General features: G+C 34.9%; 3 protein-coding genes across 3 annotated transcripts; 2 read left to right on the top strand and 1 right to left on the bottom strand.

Annotated features, from left to right (window-relative positions):
* The first annotated feature begins 1,886 nt into the window (after positions 1–1,886).
* On the top strand, positions 1,887–9,608 carry LOC148612302 (membrane-associated transporter protein-like). Its single transcript, XM_088593607.1, has 4 exons — positions 1,887–3,018; positions 3,411–3,869; positions 4,294–4,469; positions 9,375–9,608. The coding sequence occupies exons 1-4, from the start codon at positions 1,887–1,889 to the stop codon at positions 9,606–9,608; spliced, it is 2,001 nt and encodes a 666-aa protein (XP_088449733.1).
* Positions 9,283–14,252, bottom strand: LOC148612301 (uncharacterized). The gene is made up of 4 exons (XM_088593611.1): positions 14,006–14,252; positions 11,995–12,105; positions 11,282–11,357; positions 9,283–10,647 (listed from the first exon to the last, which is right to left on the bottom strand). Exons 1-4 carry the CDS (start codon positions 14,121–14,123, stop codon positions 10,206–10,208), a joined length of 747 nt encoding a protein of 248 aa, XP_088449737.1. The 5' UTR covers positions 14,124–14,252; the 3' UTR covers positions 9,283–10,205.
* Positions 14,253–16,219: 1,967 nt separating this feature from the next.
* On the top strand, positions 16,220–21,853 carry LOC148612300 (uncharacterized). Its single transcript, XM_088593608.1, has 3 exons — positions 16,220–16,397; positions 17,817–18,675; positions 20,582–21,853. The coding sequence occupies exons 1-3, from the start codon at positions 16,343–16,345 to the stop codon at positions 21,537–21,539; spliced, it is 1,872 nt and encodes a 623-aa protein (XP_088449734.1). The 5' UTR covers positions 16,220–16,342; the 3' UTR covers positions 21,540–21,853.
* Positions 21,854–22,730: the final 877 nt, after the last annotated feature.

The raw sequence follows: 22,730 nt of genomic DNA, 5'->3' as shown, positions 1-22,730 counted from the left end.
CCCTTTTTCATTTCATCATCGTTTCATGTTCATTTTATCATCGGTTTCATGTTCATCGTCTGAATATAGCTGAAATATTGCTGCTCGGACGTTAAACCCCAACAACAAACAAACATGTTCCAATTTTGCACAAAATCTACAAGCTTTTCCCCAAAAGGGTGGGGGTTCACAATTTCCGGAACCTCTTTTCTCATGGATCCGACACCTAATCATATTTCATTGTTAGGTTCTTTTGCAAATAACTTGACTAACTTACTAAATGTTCATTTTTAATCGTTAGAAAGTAAATGTTTAATTCTGTCGCTTTGTGATATTAACGTCTACAACTTGATGGAAATGTTCTTATTGTCCAGTATTGTTGAAGATATCAAATTATTTCTAATATGGCTGACTCAAACATCCTCTTCCTCCACTCTATCATATCAGTGTCATAAAAGATTTTAGGAGAGCTATAGAAAATGGCATTTTATGAAAGAAAGTTGTGATTGTTTATAAATTAGGAATGGCAGTTAAGTATTAATGAAGATAATCAATATTGTGAGATAATTAAGACAATCAAGCTACTATAGAGCTTCGTCTGATTTGATGAAAAATTAACGCATCTAAATGTAAAACTTCCTAGAAAAAAAAAACGAATAGTATAACCGCTATATACGATTAAACATGCGAAATGACTTTCATTTTAAAATAAAACTGATGAAAACTGCAGTTAACATACTGCTCACATCGTTAGCTTTAAAGTAATATACATAGTATACCGTTATTCTTTCCTGAAATGCCTGGGCTTTTTGAGAATGAAAAAAAAAACTGCACTGTATGATCTTGGAAACTATGTAAGGAATGTTACCACCTACATGTAACAGTAAAAACCTGCTCAAATGACGTAATTTTATTTTGTCTTTTTAAAAGATTATCGAGATTCCATCTCTGCTATAAATAACACCACATCTGACAATTTTTTAAACAATTCTTCCATGTTTTTTTTTTTGATTTATGTCGATTGCTGCATTGTTCTCGTTTGATGTAGACGTATGGCTCTCAACACACAATTAGTTTCTGACTGCTCTATATACTCACAATCAGTTTCTGACTATCATAATTAATGCCAATTGTTCTGTACTTGGTAGAGGTGGATTCAATATTTTACAAAAAGAGGGACATTTTCCCCTTAAAATATGAAGAAATGGTAATGAGTCATTTATTTTAATTGTACAATACCAATCACTTATCCAAAATAAATTATTTTGTATGATTTCTGATCGTTTTTCATGCTTTACAAAAAAAAAAAAAAAATTTAAAAATTAAAAAAAAAATGAACATGTACACGGGGAAAATGCTAACATAATTTTCACACATGAATTTCACGCGATTTTCACCTTAATTCAGTATGTATGATTTTGGACGACTTCATATGAAAGACCTACGCGTCGGCAGAACTAGATTCGTAAAAGGGGGTGCACTCCAGCGATTTAAGATTTTTCTATGTCATTAATATAATCAACCAATTTTTCTTGCATGTTTAAGCAGGATCCGGACCACGAATTGAAACTTGATGTGAACATCATTTAAACTTTTGCATAAATATTTAGTAAAGTTATTTTTCCCCTTAAATTCATGTAGATTTCACCTGAAACTAGATTCATGTATACTAAAGAATATTTCCTATATATAAAGAGAATGGATATGTTGAGTATGTAAAAAGACAGCACACCCACCGGGAGGAAAACTGTCGGCTCAAGACCAGGCTTAAGGCCAAGTTCAAGGTAGTTTATTTTATTTTCGTTTCCTGATTTTGATGTGTAGAAGCAAGTTTCAGACTTGAAGTAAAACAAAGCACTGAATGTCTTAAAATTGACATGTACTTTTTCACGTTATTGTTTTTTAGAATGTCAATTGGTCTTCTTACATCTACAGTTCAGACTTTAAAAAGAATTCGAGAAAACGCAGATATTTACGTACAGTCAGTCGGGGAAGGTATTGGATCCTTCACGAAATTAGGCGAAGATTCCAACTGGATACACAAACGGAAAAGTCGTCTGCAATTAATTAGGCTTAGCGCCGTCGTATGTGGTATCGAACTTTGCTACGCAGCTGAGACTGCTTTTGTTTCGCCGATTCTGTTGAAACTAGGCGTGCCAGCCACATTAATGACACTTGTATGGTGCGCAAGTCCTTTGATTGGATTCTTTTTCGTACCACTCTTAGGTTCTGTGAGTGATAGATGTAAATTACAATATGGACGACGGAGACCATTTATTCTTCTGCTTTCAGTTGGGATTATTATTGGGCTTCTTTTAGTTCCGAACGGAGAGTATATAGGATTAAGACTAGGTGATAAGGGTACGGCGTCTTTGACAACGTTTTTCCATAATAATTGTTCTTCTCTCAACAAAACAATCGATTTGAACGCAACCGGAAGTTGTGATGATGTCTTGCATCAATTGCAAGATAGTGAAAATAGTACATTTCCAGCATTATTACAATCATCGAAAGTCAGTTTGTTTTCATTTATCAAAGTCCCACAGAACCATATCTATGGAATAGTATTTACAATATTAGGTGTAGCCATGTTGGATTTTTGTTGTGACGCAGCGCAGTCTCCATGCAGGTCATACCTACTTGATGTCTGCGTACCCGAAGATCATTCGGCTGGATTGACAACCTTTACAATAATGGCGGGTTTTGGCGGTAGTGTGGGTTATATTATGGGAGGAATGGATTGGAGCGGAAAAGGCAAGCTAGATGGCCTTGAAGATCACGTTCGAGTAGTCTTTGTAGTTGTATTAGTATTTTTCGTTATATGCGTAGCCTTAACAGTAACAAGCTTCAAAGAAGTTCCCTTAAGCGATACCAAGGTAACTGTAGAACAAATTCAGAAAACAAAGAAAAAGCGTGGCAAGTCAAGGTATCAAAAATTTACCAATGACTCCAGTGATGACGATTCTGAAGACGAAAGGAGACCAAAATCTAATTCATTTAACCAAGTGCCAACTTATGGAAGCTTTCCAAAACAAAATGGTAAATTTTATCTTTATGTTGTGATAATTAACACACAAATCGCACACCATGGTCATTTTCGGTTTAAATTCGGAATTTGGAGAAAAAAAATGCAAATATGTAACCTTAGATACACACGTTCATTTGTGTCTCGAATATTGACGAATGATCATCTTTCTACATTATAATATATCGACCATAAAGTCACAAAAATACTTTTATATAAACTATTACGGCATATCATCATTACAGAGCATTGGAAGTGTAGAATTAATACCACTTCCGTAAATATGTAAATACATTGGCACAAAACATAATGCATACTTAAACACAAAGCATTTTCAACTTTGTTAGTATATACATCTAATCATCTTAATTTTACCATTGCATCTTCATTTGAAAAATATTGCTAGGTACACATATGCCTCAAGACAAGTCTGATTCTGGAGACAATAAAGCAGATTTTCAAGGCTTACCCAGGATATTAGAAAACGATGAGGAACTGGACAAGTCACAAGTGTTAGAAGCAGAATTCGACAGAATTGGAGAGAATATCAGACGACAGTCTATTTTTGTAACTACTGAAATAACATTGAAAACATACCTTCTATCCATTGTTAGGATGCCCAAATCTTTGCTTATTCTTTGCCTCACAAATCTATTCAGCTGGATGTCATTATTGTGCTATTCTCTATTTTTCACTGATTTCGTCGGACAAGCTGTTTATGGTGGGAATCCGAAGGCGCCGGTTGGGAGTCGCGCTCATGAACTTTATGACGAAGGAGTCCGCGTAGGATCATTCGGAATGTCTCTTTATTCCCTTGCGTGTGGAATATACTCCATTTTTATTGAAAAGCTAGTAGACATGTTTAGTAAGTATTGTCAAAAGTCACTACTAGGTGTTTTCATCATTGAAATACGGGTATTTTAGATTAAATTATAGGACAACAACAGTTTAGTCTCTTGCATATCACAATGAGTTTATGAGAAAATTATGAAACTTGACAAGCGTTTCCGATAAGAAACACAATAACAACTGTATCAAGAACAGTGGAGGTAAAAGCTGAGCACAACAGTGTTTTGGGACATAATTCCATTTCATCACGTGACTTAACTAATTGAAATGATCTTAAAACTAGCGGAGTCTCAATGAGTAAGAACGATTTGACTTTTTTGTGCAAAAAAGTAATTTCTCTCAGCCAAAAAAATAATTATTAAAGTCCTTGTCAACCTCACAACCTCTCAATATCGGGTATTATTTGCCATTCAAGTAAACCAAAAAGAAATTATTTTCAGGAGCAAAGAAAGTTTATGTAGTCGGACAACTTGTGTACACACTTGGTATGGTTCTAATGGCATGTTCACGACACCATATAGCAGTAATTGTCCTTTCTCCAACCGCCGGGCTTATGTATGCCACGCTGTTTACCTTGCCATATCTTATATTAGCTAACTACCACACAAAAACACAGGTATGTAATTCAGACAACCTTAAACATATCTTTGTTTACTGCTGTCTTCTCTGTGCATTCACATTTGGTAGGCAAGAAGTATTTACATTTCCTTTTACAAATAATAAATATAAAAAATTCCAGTGCCTCATGCAAATTGCCTTGAGTTATGCTGTCTTGTTAATGAAAATACTTTTAATGCACCGAAAACAAATATTGTTCTATAAATTTTTCTGGCTAAGAGAACAAAATCTTACAAACAAAATTGTTAATAATCGGTTTTCAAATGTAAAAGAGGGACATGTATTTTAAACCACCTGGCCTACTTCGTTATTAGGAAGTCCATTTGGCGCGTTACGTTTCCGAAAAGGAAAAATATATGAATTCAAATTTGCGTTTCCAGAAAAAAAAATCCCACGTTTCCAAAGGAGATATTTTTTCAGGAATAAAGAATCTAAGGTAATTTTTTAAAAATGTATGTTCAAAGTTACAGAAATGCCTCTTCTGTTCCATTGATGTTTGTAACCCCCTGCTCACCAACAGGGAGGTGGAAGAAGGTCTTAAATGAGTGTCAGTGCCACATCAGTTTCAAAGACCACGATTAAGCCAAAACATTGTCCACCATACATGACAAATGTGTCGTCGTACCAGCAGACAAAGGCCCAAAATACATTGTTTTTGTCTACAAAACGCACTACATCCAATTCTTATTATCGGAGGTAGACGTAGAAAATAATAGCAGTAATAAGACCTATACTGCTACCACTCTCTTCAAAGAAGAGACACTATTAAGAGGGTCTCCAGTCTTACCACGACACTCGTTAATCCCGTAGTGGTATAAATTCAATGTGGATCCTGAAAAATTCGAAAGACCTGGAAACCTGCAATTCAAGATTATTATCAGAATACAGTAGCATTAGAACCTATGATTTTTTTCAACTTTTACACTTTTCTTCCCCATACTCAGTTGAAAATCCTGATTCAGGAACATTATACATCGTTGTTACTCTAGAAAAGACGATACTCCTAGCTATAGATACGTAGTACTTGTTAGAGATTCCTCATATTTTGTAAAAAACAAATATTCTTCCAAATATATCGAAGTTGTTTTTAAAATGCTGGAATTTTTTACCGACAGCATATTTGTCCTGTTATGTTTCTACAGGATTTAAGTCATCACTACAGAAGTTTTATGGTCGTCATCATGAATTCATGGATCGTTACGGTGTATCCATCTACACCATGAGGACCAATTTATTGAACGTGTTATAGTTTTCCTTTCCTCTTTCGTCTACCCTTGACTTGACTTTTTATGAGCAACTCGGCGGATGATTCTAGAAAAGAAGAGTACGCTTATCCTACCAGTGCACCTTGTTCATGCTCCCAGTTTTTAGTGGAGTCCGGTTTACTCATTTACCTTTGTTTCTTTGTATGTATTATTTTAGTTATTTTATGTTCCTTGTTGTGTGTGTCTGTTTTCCTTGTCTAGCATTTGTCCCTGTATTGCGTTCTTTTGATTTCCGCTAGAATCTTGCTTCCTTTGATAGCTATTCGAGCATGCAAGTTATTTTTTTTAATTTTCTTTTATTAAAATGAAAAGTTTAAAAGTCTGCACTAAAATAACCTCTAATATGAAAATTGGATAAATCTACTAAAACGTCATAAAGTCGAGTGTTGAAATAAGCACTAACGAGTTTCAGTCTTGAGATCTTCAATGGTACCAAACGTTGTACAAAACCAATATATCTGATATAAGTTTTTACAAGTTTGGTGTATTGATTAACGACGCGGCCTCCCTTTCGTGTTTCTTTATTGATAATTCACTGTTCTCATTTTAATGTAAGACATAGTTAGAGGGTTAGTAAGTAAGAAGATATTAGAATGTCTTGCGCAGAACTGCCAGTAAGTAAGTAAGTAATTTTTATTTACAGTCGTGTTTCACATTAACAATAATATAAGCTCTCGTGAGCTTTTATAACGACTTTAACTTGTTGACCGCATATGATTAATTGATTGATTGTTGGGGTTTAACACCCGAGCAGTAATATTTCAGCTATATTCAGGCGATGAACATGAAATGGGTAAAATGAACATGAAATAATAATGATGAAATGAAAAAAGGGATGGGACACAAGGATAAAAGGGACGACAAATTTTGATTGCCACAAGATAAAAGGGAGGGATGGGTAGGGTTGGGCAATTTAGCCTCCTGTGGCGGAGCGCAAAGGTTCCTACTCCTATCAAATACCACACCAGGGTTCTTTAACGTGATAGGAACGTGGCATCTTTCCCAACATGGTGTACCACTATGGTTTGCGGTCCACCCCAGCATGTAACACGCCAAGGGAACCTCATTCCACCACCTGGGGCACACAACCCAGTTTCTCTGTGGGCAGAGCGCCTAGCCCCCGGCTAGGTTTCTGAGCACTATTTAGTCGCCTTTTACGACAAGCTTAGCGCTGCTGCAGGCCTATTCTTTTGACACCCGGACCTGCACGGGGTGTTGACCGCAAAAGTAAGACGCCCAATTCCTGGTATTAATATCGGAAACTGTTTCATTAATTCGTATCGACTAACTTTTCGTTTGAACTGTGCGATGGTCGATTAAATGATTTTTCAATATCATACTAAGCATAGTGGAAGTCATATAAAGTAATGGATGGAAACTTTTAATGGTTTTGTAAAGAAGACCCTTGTTAAAATAGATGCAAACAGGCTTAAACAAATACAAAGTCACGTACGTTTCTTGCTGGAGATTTGAAATCTTTGTCAAAATTTGATACGTGTATAAGGAAATAATTTTTTTTTCATTTATGATAGAACAATGCATTTCCGTTAATATTTTACATTTATTCAGTAACAATAAACCTGATTTTAACCATTTTATACTTTGACAAAACAATTGGTTGATCTAATTGAATAGTTCAACTTTATTGTTTGTTTGTTTGTTTGTTTGTTGGGTTTAACGTCCGAGCAGCAATATTTCAGCTATATTCAGACGATGAAAATGAAATTGAAGATAAAATGAACATGAAACGATGATGAAATGAAAAAGGGATGGGACACAAGGACAATGGGGTCGACAAATTTTGTTTGCCACTGGAAATAGGGAGAGGTGGGTAGGGTCGGGCAATTTAGCCTCCTGTGGCGGAGCCCTATGGTTCCTACTCCGGGAGAATACCACAGTAGGGTTCTTTAACGTGCGAGGAACGTGGCATCTTTCCCAACACGGTGCACCACTATGGTTTGCGGTCAGGTTTTCCGTATTATAGCCTGACAATCCCAGCATTTAACACGCCAGGGGTACCATATTCCACCACCTGGGGCACACATCCCAGTTGCTCTGTGGGCAAAGCGCCCTAGCCCCCGGCTAGGGTTCTGAGCACTATTTAGTCGCCTTTTACGACAAGCTTAGCGCTGCTGCAGGCCTATTCTTTTAACACCCGGACCTGCACGAGGCTCAACTTTACTGAATGTTATCAATGAATTCACACAACAAACAATATCCTGTAAATAAGGAAAAAAAAAACAAGCCTCTTGAAATTTTGAATAGTATGATTAAAATATATTTCGAACAGGAAAACTTGTTTAATTAAACAAACAATTCACAGTTTAGAATCTTAATTGATATAAAGATTCTAAACTGTGAATTTTTGGGTTTTTTTTTTTTTTTTCTTTCCTGATCATCTTTGGTTTTGTCTATTAGATTGTATGTTTTGTTTTGTTTTTTTTGTTTTGTGAGTTTTTGTTTCTTTTCTTTATTAGTGTTTACTTTAATCAGATTTTACAGACTTTTGTAAACGACATGTAGCGGCGGATCCAGACAGTTATGAAAGGGGTGAGTTCGACCCAAAAATTTGAATAATTTTTTTGAAGAAAATTAACCAATTTTTAAAAAAGGGGGTCTCAACCTCAGACCCAGCCCCGGATCCGCTGCTAACTTCTCAGATATACAACGAATTTTCTTTTTAATAACTGATTAATTATTGGTGGATTACCTAAAGAAATCTTTAAAAAATGCTTTAGCAAACTCGGTTCTACTTTACAAAACACTTAAGTAATTGGCTATAAAGCTCAAGTTCGTAAACAGAAAAAAAGGAAATAGTCTCAACATGAGATGACATCAGTTTATGTATAATTCAACCTGTTTCTGTTTTCAAACTTCCGGTTTCTAACAGTCATGCTTTTATTACCCTTTCTATGTTAGTATGGCATTTCACAGATTAAAGAATAATCAGGGGACCCAGCTTCTAGCCAAAATCAAATGAATGTAGTCCAGGGACAAAGACCAGACATAGAAAAAAGGACACACGCAACAAAGAACATAAAATAATTAAAATGACACATACAAAGCAACAAAAGTAAATGAAGAACTCGGACTCTACTAAAAACTGGGAGCATAACCAGGTGTACCGGAAGGGTAAGCGTCCTTTGCTTTTCTAGAAATACCCGCTGAGTTGCTCATAAAAAGTCCAGGGTAGTCGAAAGAGGAAAGGAGAAAAAAAGACGCATTGGGTACAAAAGTTCCTTATTGTCTTTTGAATTCTGATTCAATTGATTTCTCTCGTCCTCTACTGATGAAAACTAAAAAGTAAACATTTTAGATTTTGCATTTTCCTTCCTTATTTCACCCTCGTTTTTGCCCGTATCGAACATTTTCGAAAGTGAATTTGTAGTAAATGGATGAGGTAGAGTTCAAATTCGAATTCTAGTTTAAGCTCATGGAGTTTTTTTTTATGAAACCTCATGATTTCTACCCTTTGCGGGCAGTACACTACAATGTAACTATATTTAGATTAGTTCATCGATCGGATAAAGAAATAATATAACAACACAGTTATAACTCGTAAATTAAGAAACAAAGACGAAATTTAAGCAAAAGACTGCGACTTACACAAACTATGAAAAATCTTGTATGTATTTCAGTTCAATGAATCCTCCCCAGAAGATGGAGACGGAGCTACTATACAAGTTAGGGGTCTCGGAACAGATGTTGCAGTAGTAAGCAGTATGGTGTTTCTGGCACAGTTCATACTGTCAACGTTTTTAGGGTCAATTATTGACCTCGTGGATAGTACGGTTACAGTTGTTGTTGCTGCAGCCATTTTAAGTTTTTTAGGGGCGATAAGCGCTAGTCAAGTCATGTATTTAGATTTATAGATGTATTCAAATATGTTTTTTTTAAGAATGATGTTATCTAATCGGTATTAAAGTGACGAAGCGTCAGCCACGTCATATATATAAAAATGCTCTGAAATACAAATGGCTCAAAATCAATCAGTCGGAAGTGACGCGTTTCGGAAATGACATTGATCGTTTGAACTTTTAACGCAGATGCATTCATAGGAAGCCTCGCATATTCCCGTATTTTCAAGACGTTTCTCATAAACAAGTCTTCCTTGGCTACTCACTCATTCATAGGCAAAGCCTAAAATCTCATTATGCTTTTTAAAATAAGTCACGAAGTTTTTGTCTATTACCTGACGTTTGCCTTGAACCGGACGTTAGCTGGTTTTCTACAATATATTTGTTTCATCTTTTCAATTAGTTTCTTTGAAATTTATAAAGTGTGATCATAGAAAACTAATTGGTTCTTGACAAAACGTACATCAATTATTCGAAGAAAATCTAATTGTAGGAAGCTCGTTATATTCCACTTTATCCGTTTCATCGGTTAATAATTTGGAGATAATGACAGTTTTTCCTCATATTGGAAAGAATTCTCCTAGAAACATCGTGATCGAACAAGTCGAATATTTACGATTTTTTATTTTCATTTTTGTAATGAGCAATGTTTTCCTCAGACTGTTTTTCACTAATTCTGTCAAGTGTTTCTCTAGAAGCATCAATAAACGGAATACTGGATCCTTTGCTCTTCGAAGCTGCTATATTCGGTACTACCAAGTTAACATTTTCCGTCACATTTCTAGGCAAAGATTTTGATGAATAATCCGTTTCTTGTGAAGGTTTCTTAGAACCAATTTCAATGTTTTCGTAATTCACTGCATTTTGGCTCTTTTTGGAGCTTGATCGTCTTGTCGGCTTAACTGGGGGTGCAACTTTTCCAGATTTCTGCGAGCCTGAGTCTGAATGGATGCTAGATGAATGTTGAAGGAACAGTTCCCCTTCGGTATTTTCGTATCCATGATTTATGTAGCTTGCTCGGTTTGCCCTGCCCTCAAGTTTACGTTTCCTCCTCCTTCATAAAAGAGGAAATAATTGTACCCACATATAACCAAGCTTTTTTAACTTCCCGCTTTTTTACACAATATTCTGTTTTATGTGCTTGCTTCAAAATTTGCTGGAAATAGACTTCAAAGCACGATTAATTTGATCGTTCTGACATTCTGTTAACTCAGAGTGTATGTATACAAAAATGTGCATATCAAAACAGATCAAAACAGGAAAAATAAGAAACATTACCAGGAAATTTAACAAACATTAAAAAAATTGTGTGTCGGCAGTTTTGAAATTGAAATCGGAATGGGTTATGATACCAAATGACGAAAACTTAAAAAATAAATAAAAATAATTTTTAAAAAAGAAGACTGAGCAACAAAATTCGTACGGAAAAGCATATTGGGTCGAACTTGGATTATCCTTGAAAAACGTTGCATGGTTCGGTATTGGTTAATTAAGCTTTGTTTCTAGAAACACGCCTCCGAACAATTATGCCAAGTCCGGTCGTATTACCGGGAAGATGCCGAGACTCATTGACAGGAAGAAAGTTATAAATCCTTCAAGGGCTGATCCGGGAAGTATGTGTTCCAGTCTTTGGCAAAGCTTGCACAAAATTTAAGTCACATTTAATCTTACGAGCATTCTAAACTTACCTGTGTATCATCAAGAAGATTACAATCAAGCTAATCATGAAGACCAAGGCAACTGACAATAACAATATAACTAGTCCTGTAAAACAGTTAAACTGCAAAAATGTTCAAGTAGTGAAAAAATATCAATTAAGTATCTAGCATGCGCGAAAAAAAAAATACTCGAGGACATTGCAATTATCTAAAATGTTGATCAAGCTCACTCATAATGTAAATTTTTTGTGGTATGTAAGTCTTGAAATATGGAGGGTTTCGTTTTACGAAATGTAAAGTGGAGATTTTCTCAAATGCCTGCGTTCTTTTACTCAAATATTTTATTTCAAGCAATCTGGTTAGTTGATATTGGGAAGATTTCAAGAGAAACTAAGATTGAAATGTTTTCTGAAACCGGATGTTTTTAAATCTGAAAGATTCCGAAATATAAAGAGTGAATAGCGACGGCACAGTGAGTTCGTCTCCATACTTCCTTATTCCTGCTTTTTTTTAAAATACGATTTTCTTCTTGGTATTGTTGTATCATGTTTTTGATGTAGAATTTCTATCAAACCTTGTTTTAAACATTTGAGCAAAACTTTAAGATGATCATACAAATAACAACATGAAAGCTACATAAGAAATAATTCGTCAATATGTGCATATTTTCATACCTGTTACAGCTATCATAAAATAAACCATTTTTAAACATCGTTGTAAATTTGTTAATTATTCATACGTGCCTGTGGTTCCAAGTCCCCCTCCCGATCCGCTTTTGTCGTCGTTATATTCTTTGTACGGTTCTGAAGCCTGTGGTTTCTCTGGGGTAGTATTATCAGTTGTTTGGCTAAGCGCTTTGATAATATCAATAATAAAAGAAAAAGAGATTTAATCTATTATATTTTAACTAAAAACAAACAAAAAAAAACCCCAAAAACAAAAACACAGCAAAAATAAACAAATGAAAAGATTTTTCTTAACACTTATAATTTTTCATCAATCGATAATTAGCGCCATTTTTTTTATTTTTGTAATGGGATATGAACCATTTAAGCTTAAATGAGCGATGAAAAGAAAACAAAATCAAAGACAAGAAGGCATAAATCTTTTTTATTAAAATAAAAAAAATCATCTTCACAATGCAACTACAGGCAGTTGTCTCAGAATTAGTACATATTTCCTATGTACTTTATCATATCAACATGTCATGATAAGGTATGGGGAATATCTTTTTTTTTCTGAGATTGTCCCTGTGCATTGTTCGGGTAGTGCAAGGTCCACGAGATAACCCCTACAGCTGTATAAAGCATCATTACAAAATCCAACTGTTTTTTTTTTGTTTTTGTTTTTTTTTATCCTTGTCTCAGTTTCTGAGTTATTGTGTACTGGCACTATTACATGCATATGATATGCGACATCTTCAGGTATGTGATGGAAAAACGTGAGATTGAGTAACTTCGTGGAGATGATGTTTCGGAACATTTTCAGGTGGATTTGCCTCCATATAACAATTATGTCAGTGCGCAACCGCGCCTTATGCGTCTGTGTGTCGGATTTACTTAAGGATATTCACTTCTTTATTTAAGAATAAAAGGGATTTCAAAGGGTTGTGAAATCTTTCAAGATCTTTCATGCTGGAACAAAATAAGAAAAAAAAATAGATGGGTGAGTGTCCTCGTTATTAAGAAAAGTATTCAAAATTTTGGCGGGAAAGGGATTTCTCTAGATTTTCCATAGGTTTTGTCTTAGTTTGTTTTATCCATAAAAAAAAACACCGAAGAAATAAAAAGGATTTCATAAAACAACTTTCAAACTAACATTTTAGGGTGTGTTTAATGAAATTATGAAAAGAAAAGTGGGAGTTACTGGTTAAAAAATATTAATGCTTCGAAAAGGATAAAAAAAATTATAAAGATTATGAAATGGATAAAATCTAACAAAAATGCCTGAACATCCTTAATGCACAAAGCAGATACGACTACCGGAAAGGAAGTAAACTATTTGTTAAATTGTGTTATAGGCGTGTTTCGTTGACCAAATCATAATCTAGCATGTATCCGGTTAATTAAAAAGATATACATGAATATCAAAGTCTGTAATTTATTTATAATTTAGTCAGATAAAAAACTATTTCGATGTTAATATGGCAATAAGTAGGGGGAACTGAATTAGAAACTTTTATTCGGGAGATCGAGGGAGGGATTAAGCAATATGTGTAAAATAAAAAGTTTAGATCATTAACCCCACAGAGAATTAACAATAAGAGTATTGAAATACTGACACTTAACCAAATAATATGAAAGCGACCAACATCATTCAACAGCTCAGAATATCAGTCGTTAAATATTCTTTTAAGAATAGCGGTCATAGAACATGAAAGCTTAATGTTATGCATACATGAAAAAAAACAACTAACAACTACATTGATTTTAACAATACTACAATGGACTCCCGATCAACAAAACAATACTGACGGTGTTTTCAAATAGACATGCATTCTTCCATCCTATCTTGAATTAACATACAAAAATGTATTATAACTAATATCGAGCAAGACAAAATTATTAAATGAATAAATACAATGCCGATGGGCTAAATATATGGTAAGGGTGCAAGGTTCGATAAAATATATTAGTACAATACTCATTTTGCATTGATAAAAACAATAGCCGAATGTCGCCAAAACAAAATAAAACAAAAACAAAAACAAAAACAAAAGACAAAACTAAGGAGAAAAATACAGTAAAACCTTACCTCCTTTCAATACACTGACAGACACAACAACCAATACGTAGTTCGCCATGATGAAACAGTACGTAATCAAATGACTAAGTTGTTGTACACAGCACTTGACTCGACAATATACACTCATATGACATATTTCATTGACCACATACGAATTGTATTACTAATATTCAAGTTGCTGCAAATGTGGATTCAGGAAACCGGCCATCTCGGCCTTTGTCCTTTAGTTAATGCTTCCCTATTAAAACTACATGTATTTACATATACATGCAAGTACGTACATGCATTTATACTTATTACACAAGTTTTACTAGAATGTAGTCGAGTATTTAGATTGTATAGATGTATTAAAAAAATAAGTAAGTAAATATTGCTAAATCACACAATTTAGAGTAGATATTTATATACACAAAATTCATCAGAATACAGAAATTGAAAAAAAAAAACATTTTGTATAACTATTATGAACTTGTCCAGGGGAGGGTGCAGTCGGTTTGGCACCCCTACTTTTTATAGGAAAACGTCATTTTCATAGGTAAAATTGACTAAAAAATGGTTAATAAAGTCCTAGTACCCCCTCTTTTTTCTAAGGAACTCTGGCTGGCACTCCTCAATTACAAAGTGTCTGGATCCGAATCTGGTGTACGACTGTTGGGGCCGCTGTTCTCAGTTCTTATGAGTTTTTAAAGAAAACTCCAATAAAGAAAATGAATCAGAGCACGCAGACCGTTAACTGGGGTGAGAATCAAACGGAGAAAGATGTGTAGACCCCTACCCATTTCATCGGATAAATGGTACGGAATAAAACGACTTACTTTTCGCAAGGGTTCATATCAAATCAATACACAAAATCACTTTCTACTATCACCGGAACAGATTCCTTTTATCCAGATAAAACCATTTGTCAATGATTTTAAGGGGCAAAGTTTTGGCCCTTTTTAACTTATGGTTATCTTATCTATTTCTGTGTCTAACTTTTTTTTTTACTAAAGTATAACATTTCCTATTTTACAAGAAGCTTAAGGAGCAATCATTTGATTTCTATAGGTGTGTTAAGATCAAACTTTACATCATGGATTTGTTTTTCAGTATAATTTATGATCCGACTTTTTTTCTATCTATTCTAGGCTGCTCTGGATTTTTTTTTTCAAACCAGATCCTGATTTTTTTCTTCCACTAGCATCCTGCCCTTTTACTTGACACCAACTGTTCATCCTCGATTTCTTTAACCATACATCATCGTCCCGCCATTTTATTTAAAATTTGATACTAGTCACCCCCCCCTCCAATAAGCATCAAATGATTGCTCCTCGCCCTTTTTTAATAACCAAAATTTACATGAGCAATTCAATAGGTGTTGTAATGAGCAGAAACTTTTATACAGTAGGCCCTGCACCTGTTTTTTTTACCCCTAGTTTGTTTGTTTTGCTTTCATGTCTTTCTTTAAATTCGTTTTTTTTCATTAAATTTTATCTGTCAATGTTTTGTCCTTTTGGATTATGTTTGTTTCTATCTCATCTTCCTTGCTTTTTTTATTTTATTCGTCGTTTGATTTTCAAGTTTTAGATTTAATAAAAGTACTGTCATTTATGCTTTGGTTCTTGACACAGAAAAGATGCGGCGGCGTTGAACTTACATAACTCTGTTAGGCTAACAGATACACAAATATTCAAAAGATGTCCGGTCCAATGTAAAAATAACCCACCAGTCTTCGGTTTTTTTGTATTTTTTTTTTTTGTATTTTTTTTTTTTTTTTGTATTTTTTTTTTGTATTATTTTTTTTTTTTTTTTTTTGGTATTTTCTTAAGGGGTAAATATCTAAGAAGCCATGATTCACATCTTTCATCTTCTATTTTGAATGTAAATCACCTCGTTAAAATACCAGGGCGTATGAATCACCCCTTAACAAATCATACACATACACAAAAAAACGGAAACACAAACGTTAAAACCAAACTTCAAGATAGTCTTAGAAAAATACGACTTAAAATCAATGTTGGTAACTTCTTGGTTCATGTCAACGTGAACTAGTGAAGAGAACAGAGCAAATAAGGGAACAGCCTGATTGTATCTACTTGACTAGCACAGAAAATGTCAAAATGATATCAAAGCTAAGGAAACCGGAAGTTAGTTCCTGGTGCGATATAATTGTTTCCTACATAACTTGGAAATTTTTCATTTTCATTCTTAACAAAATAATTTTTCAATAAGGTGTTGCATTGAAACATATTTGCAGTTAACTAAATCGGAAGTCAGTTTCCGATAGTTAAGTATAAACACGTCCGTATGGGATAAGCCAAAACATGGAGTAATTTTTCGAATAGGAAGTGTTTAACTAAGTCAAACATGGCGTTCCATTTCTTGGCTGTGCTGCTAATTGTTAGTCAAGAAACAACTTCTGGTAAGTCGATTCCTTAATAACTCGCTAAGTGAACAGTTTTGAAGCACAAGATATGCACCATCGTATAACCTTTAAAAAATAGTAAATACTTACAAAGACCACAAAAAGGTTTTCAATAAGAGTAAACACGCCTTTAAGTAAGCTCTGAAAGGCCCCGAAGTAAAACTAAACTAACAAGTCGTCCTCAGAAAGAGAAATCAGATCTATTCAATTCGTTTTGTCGTTGTATAAAAAGTAGAGAACCAAACGTAAGTAAACAAATGGTAGATCACATACAAATGTCTTTTGCTTGTCATTATGATAAAGGAATATCTTTGGTTCGTCTCACGTCTGCTAAGCTTTTACAGGATCACTTGGTTTTCACGTACCGATCAAGCTATAGGGTTAGTATTATGGAGGGACTATTTAATTTACATGGGAGAGACAGACTAGGGTGAAATGCGGCAATTTACTTGTAATTATAATCAAAATATATAAAGACAATAAGGGATCATGTCTTTTTATTTCTATATGGTTTTTTTTTTTTATTTTTGTTCTTCACCTATGGACAAGGAAGGTTTATAAAACTTTACCTACCTAGAATATGTCACTGACTGTCACGGAAACATGTCAAGTATAAGTTGTAGATATTTGTATTTTTCTCATATACCAAGGACGTTGAGAACACGTTATTCTACTTCTGTATGTACATGGGAGAATCTTTACTACGGTCTCCATTAAGCTTCACACAGCGGCAGACGTTCGTTTTGTCACTAACTAACCGCTGCAGACAGGCCTTTCAAAATTCTCGGACATTATTCAATTCATACGTCGTTGACGTCGCATAAAATCATTCACTTTTTCACGTCTTTGCAAGATTCTTACATCTTTGAGAGGACTGGCTACAGCGTCTAGAGTGAATTTCGAACATCAGACGCTGTTCGGAGCTTGGGTCCCCACATGGAATTGATATTTTGCAACTTTGAGAAAAAAACGGACCACGTTAATTTCTGCTTATGAGACGTTAGCAGTTGGTGTAAAGTAGGGCTTAATTGACTCTTCCTGTTGGCTTCAATCGTCGTTGCCTTTCTTATTTCATATATTTGTCATGCCACATTATTCAAAGGATGGAAAGGTCCAGGATCTCTATGTACACCACATGTTTAATCCATGGATGCGTTTGATGACTTTCTTGATCCTTTTATGTCCTTCTCATATATTTGTATTTCTAGATTGTTTGATCGGTGTTGTCACCAAATCTTTGCTTCACGGCCAAAAAAGATTTAATGATAAACATATCACGAGTTTCGCATATATTTACCTCGAATATTTTAGCAATGAAATTTCCTTAGAGATTTGCGCTTCGAAAATACAATGAGAATATACTCTGTAGAACGATGTAATTGAGCATTTAGCATGTTTTTATTTTTTTAATTGTAGCCCAAACAACTAATACAATTTCAATAGAACCAGGATCAGGCGATATTGAACAGTTTCTTCAAGTGTCGGATGAAAGTTCAACTGAAGCAAGTCTTGGTGTATCAACAAGAGCAAAAACAGAAAATCCCGTTACATCAGAAGAAATGTCAACTTCAAATATAACAAAAACAACATCGCAAAGTTCAACTGAAGTAACTAATGTGATAACAAAAAATGCAAATGTAATAACTGATCCTGGTGACACCACAGCTCATTTCAATGACATCACAACCGATATCAATGACATAACAACAGATAACGATGACATTACAACAAGATTTAGTGGCGTTACAACTTACTTCAGCACAAACCAAGTAGCTAGTGAAAGTGACAACAAACTATCATCTGCAGATACATCAACGTTAGTTACAACCGCACTGGAAGAGGTTTCAACGGAAATGTCTAAACAATATGGAAGTACACAGCCCAATCTAACAACCCAGGAAGCTCTAACTGACAAGACGCCAGAAAACATTACATCTGATTCAAATACAGAATTAAAAACAAGCGTTGACAGCTACACTACGAGTAAAGCTGATACAACGTCATTCGAATCTAAGTCCACTATTGCCAATCAAACTACCGAGAAAACAATAACAATATCAGACAACATTTCTACATCTCCTGGTTCCGTTCCTACACAACCAGTGCCTATAACAACTCACAGCCTCAGCAACACGTCCATGTATACCGGTATGCCCTCAAACCAAGATACAAAAGAAAATGATGATGATAAATTGTCACTACATCTTGCCTATATATTAATCCCATTCTTCATCATCGCTGTTGCTATAGTAATAAGTGTGATTTGCTTATACAGGTAAGTATTTTCTTATTTTCAAGGGCCAAGTTCTTGTTTGGTTAGAATAGAAATGCATTGGCCGCATATCAAAATTGGATTCGACACAGGCGCGGATCTAAAGATTTTGAAAAGGGGATGAATTCGGGGTTACTATGTTCCAATTTTTGTCCTAATTTTGCCCAGAATTAAAAATAAATCCCCAAAAAGGGGGTTATACCCCTGACCCGCCACTGTGTCATGCTCTGACCTTCGTTTCAGACTAAAGTGATCTAATTATAATAATACCGTTTCACATTAACCAATGACATATTTAAGGGTACATTTAATGGCGACTATGACTTCTTCCTAAAGCCTGTAGCACATACACCTATGGTATGCTCTACTTTCTGATACTAACCAGCATCAATACAGTTGTAATATTTTGTATGGTCCCGGAAGTCATTTACATGAGCAGGGATGAAAGGTTTACGTAAGAGTCTTGACATAGCCTCTCCGTAAGACAGAGCAGTTCGGTTTAGGCTCGTGGTGCTTTAAATATATACATATTTCAATAGTATTATCATTCAAGCTGAACTAGCTTTACTGGGCTTTTACCATTATATGAGATATTTCATGTAATTAATTGACTCATATTCCATTTTTGGCATACGCCTTAAAGAGTAAATCATTTCAAATGACTTACCAGACGAACCGGAAGTAGAATTAATGAAAGACGGTATGTACTGGAAACTGGAAAGCCGCGTGAAACAATACATTTTCATCGTTTATTTAAACTTACTTACGAGAGGATGTCCCGGAATACTTATGTAGGATTGTCTTTGGCTGACCTCCTTATCTAACACTTTAGTTACACCCGTTTTATGTATGTTAATTGGTTCATACAGTTTACACTGTAATCTTTATAGAGTAAATCTCTTTTTATTACACTTTGTCATTTGTGGACAGGAATTTTTGGATAGGAATTATTCCAAGCAATATTTTTTGGTGTTTTTAATACACAACCCCCCAAAAACACAAAGGCAGAAAATCACCACAATTTTCAAAGAAGAAAGGGGTATAACTACTGGACTCCCTTTTGGATCAACTCATGAAATTAACATTGTTCTTTTCAACGGATACAATCCTTTATAGAAAAATACGCTTGAGATCAGTTCCATAACAGGCTAGAAACCACTAATTCCACTTCCTATAGGCCTCTATGCTAATTTCATAATATTCAATGGCTTCTCTGGACTTTACCTTAACTTTAACCTGCAGAGGACGATATATCAGCATGATTCTACATATGTCAGCTCACAATCCTCAGAATGGCATGTAGGGTTAGCAGACTTGCAGTGCAGTAAGTGAAGGGTCTATAAATAGCATGGGAAATCCCAGTGTTTTAACAAGATAGGGGTATATATAGAAATCATTATGGAGATTAGGCTTCACATCACAAGAAGCAAAATGCACCAATAAATTGTACAGAAATGTTTTTCCTTTCAGAAACTGTTTAATTTTTTTAAATAAGATGAGAACTTTTTTCACAGCACTATGAGGAACAAGGGTAATTTCTGCGTAGGACTATTTTTGCGTACGTTCCAAATGTTCATTGGTTGAACTGGTGGCCTGTAACCTAACATAGATAGAGTAGTCTTAAAATAAAGCTGTAAATCTGGTTCTACGAGACCTGGCTCTTGTTCAGCTGGTTTAGGAACTGTTCTCGTATAACTTGCGCTTGTAGTACAGTTATGGTAGAGCCGAAATTAATAAGTCTGTCTTATAATTGCCTTTGTCATAGATCTGTCGACAATTTTTTTTTGTGAAAAAATGCGAATTACAATAGTAAAGTGACGAGAACAAACGGTTGGACTAAATGACATTGACTGTAATTCACAAATGCTATTCCAATTTATATTTAATATTACTATATGTATAATTACAGGAATCGGAAAGGGAAAGAAAGAAGTGGTGACTTGGTTGCTCGAAGAAAGAATCCTGCTTTTATGGATCAAAATATAAATGCTTTAGCTCACCAATTGAACTCTCGTGACTCAATGATGCCTAAAGCGACACGATTAAAGTTCAAAGACAGTTCAATGGATGGATTCGAAGATGTTGACTTACGCGAAGAAGTTGAAACTTTTTCACACGGAAAACAGGGGATAAAGTTAAATGGAATAGACCAAGAGTTCCAACTATCAGACCTGAGTTGCAGTAGCAGTACAGAAGACAATTCAAAATTTCTGCTTAAAAAGTATGACACGTCGTTTAAACAATCAAGCAGTAGCGAAGACAACTCAAAATCTCTGCCAAGAAAATCTTCATTTAAACCGTCTAAGGTATTAATGTCGGTAAGCAAATCTGAAGAATCAATACCACCACTTCCGGAAAAAAGGCGAAACGAACCCGAAACTAACCCTAGTAATAACAGAATATCCCATTATGATTCGCTTCCGATGAGGGAAAGCTTACCTATTAAACAAAGAAAAAACAGTGCAAGGGATGTGATGGATATTATTGCACCAGTAAAAGGGAATCCCGAATATGACGTCTTGCCACTAAAGACATTTTGTGGAACTACTTCTGACGTTGAAAAACAAGGAGAATCAACATTAACAATGACAAGTTCAAATAATGATTTTCCTTCATCCGTTTCAGACTTAAAGGCAACAAGTGTAGACTTATCTAATTCTATGGACAATGTTTTCCAGGAAACTGTACGTCCGGAAAATAAAAGCAGACATTCACATGATACGGATAGTTCTTTTGATGAGTGCGATATAGAAACAGCTCACCACGATACTATAGAAAAAATGCGCAAGCGTGAGCCGGCTAATAGAGCACCATCTTTTGTAGCGTTGCCTAGAGCAGCCTCGGGATCACTAAGAACCGCACTTTGAAAATACACGTAAAACCAAAACGGTCCAAGGTTGTAATCAAAATTCGTTTCTTTTTTCAAATACTGCGCGATGCAGTTTCGTTGCATTTTTTTTTTTTTTTTTTTTTTGTGCAATTTTTCTTACAAAATTTCACCTACATCACTTCTATGCAGTTCAACAAGAAAAAAATAGAAACTTCCGTTCATATGGTTTTTATATTGTTACAGTTTTTAAGGCTTTTGTCTAGTGCTATACCAACACTTCCTAAATAGTGGTTCTGTATGTGCCTAGACTCGTGTTTTTTTAGCTTGTTTAATAAATGTACATTTATGCTAGTCTTACTTCACATTTACATGTACCGACGACGTATTATGCAACTACATGTTTATTCCATTTTTAGGCTTGAAATGATTCACATTTATTAATAATCTTTCCACAACATTGAAGAATTTACAAGGAGTACAAGGAACGCCTGTATAGGTCTGTATAAAATCATATTTTTAATATAGTACTAGTATAAAAGTTAACGTTAGTCATGAAACGAGTATATTTAGACAACTACCATGAAACGATTGGCTTATACAAGTACGCGAATAACAATATACTTGGATACAATAGAGAAGTCGCTTCTTAAAGACATGTACAAAAGAATAAATCAAACCTCTGGTTATTTTATAGGTTTCATTTGAATTGAAGAATGAGTGATCCACCTAGTGACTTGACGGAGGGGCACTACCAATTTTTTTCATGAACCGTGGAAATGACAGGCATACAGTGACACTTCTTTAACATATAGTTTTAATTTTGAGACTTTTAACTCCCCCTATCACGTATTTCTAATATATAAAAGTGCTACATGGGTATATTACGCTATTTCGTACAACCCTGCTACATACATGTGTATGATAAATGGCAAACTATTCATGATATCTCACGCTCACCTCGAATACAACTGGTTGTGAACTCGATCACCAGTGGAGTCATAATAAAGGCTTTGATATTGGTAGTCACTAATTCTCCACCAAACGTGTGGTATATGGTTGGCTGACGGTCTGAGTAATGTATCTGAGTTGTGTGACACTCATTATCCACTACAGTTGTTAGCACATTAGAAGCGCGTTGGGTTGATAAAGGGTCCTTCCGATCAATCAATCAAAGATTTGTTAACGTTATCTACTCGAAATAAATGAAATATCTACAATGGGACATTCA

Source organism: Perna viridis, chromosome 7, assembly GCF_037379345.1.
Source record: "Perna viridis isolate PV_CMFRI_1.1 ecotype Kerala chromosome 7, ASM3737934v1, whole genome shotgun sequence".
NCBI lineage: Eukaryota > Metazoa > Mollusca > Bivalvia > Mytilida > Mytilidae > Perna > Perna viridis.
The sequence above is the reverse complement of the archived record's forward strand: the minus strand, read 5'-3'. Positions and strand labels throughout refer to the sequence as shown.

Coding starts and splice junctions, on each gene's coding strand:
- LOC148612302 (XM_088593607.1), top strand. CDS start 1,887: ATGTCAATTGGTCTTCTTACATCTACAGTTCAGACTTTAAAAAGAATT. Junction 3,019..3,410: donor AAGCTTTCCAAAACAAAATG/GTAAATTTTATC, acceptor AAATATTGCTAG/GTACACATATGCCTCAAGAC. Junction 3,870..4,293: donor AAAGCTAGTAGACATGTTTA/GTAAGTATTGTC, acceptor AATTATTTTCAG/GAGCAAAGAAAGTTTATGTA.
- LOC148612301 (XM_088593611.1), bottom strand. CDS start 14,123: ATGAGTGTATATTGTCGAGTCAAGTGCTGTGTACAACAACTTAGTCAT. Junction 11,358..11,994: donor AGGGGGACTTGGAACCACAG/GCACGTATGAAT, acceptor ACTGTTTTACAG/GACTAGTTATATTGTTATTG. Junction 10,648..11,281: donor ATCTTCTTGATGATACACAG/GTAAGTTTAGAA, acceptor TCTTTTATGAAG/GAGGAGGAAACGTAAACTTG.
- LOC148612300 (XM_088593608.1), top strand. CDS start 16,343: ATGGCGTTCCATTTCTTGGCTGTGCTGCTAATTGTTAGTCAAGAAACA. Junction 16,398..17,816: donor TAGTCAAGAAACAACTTCTG/GTAAGTCGATTC, acceptor TTTTAATTGTAG/CCCAAACAACTAATACAATT. Junction 18,676..20,581: donor AGTGTGATTTGCTTATACAG/GTAAGTATTTTC, acceptor GTATAATTACAG/GAATCGGAAAGGGAAAGAAA.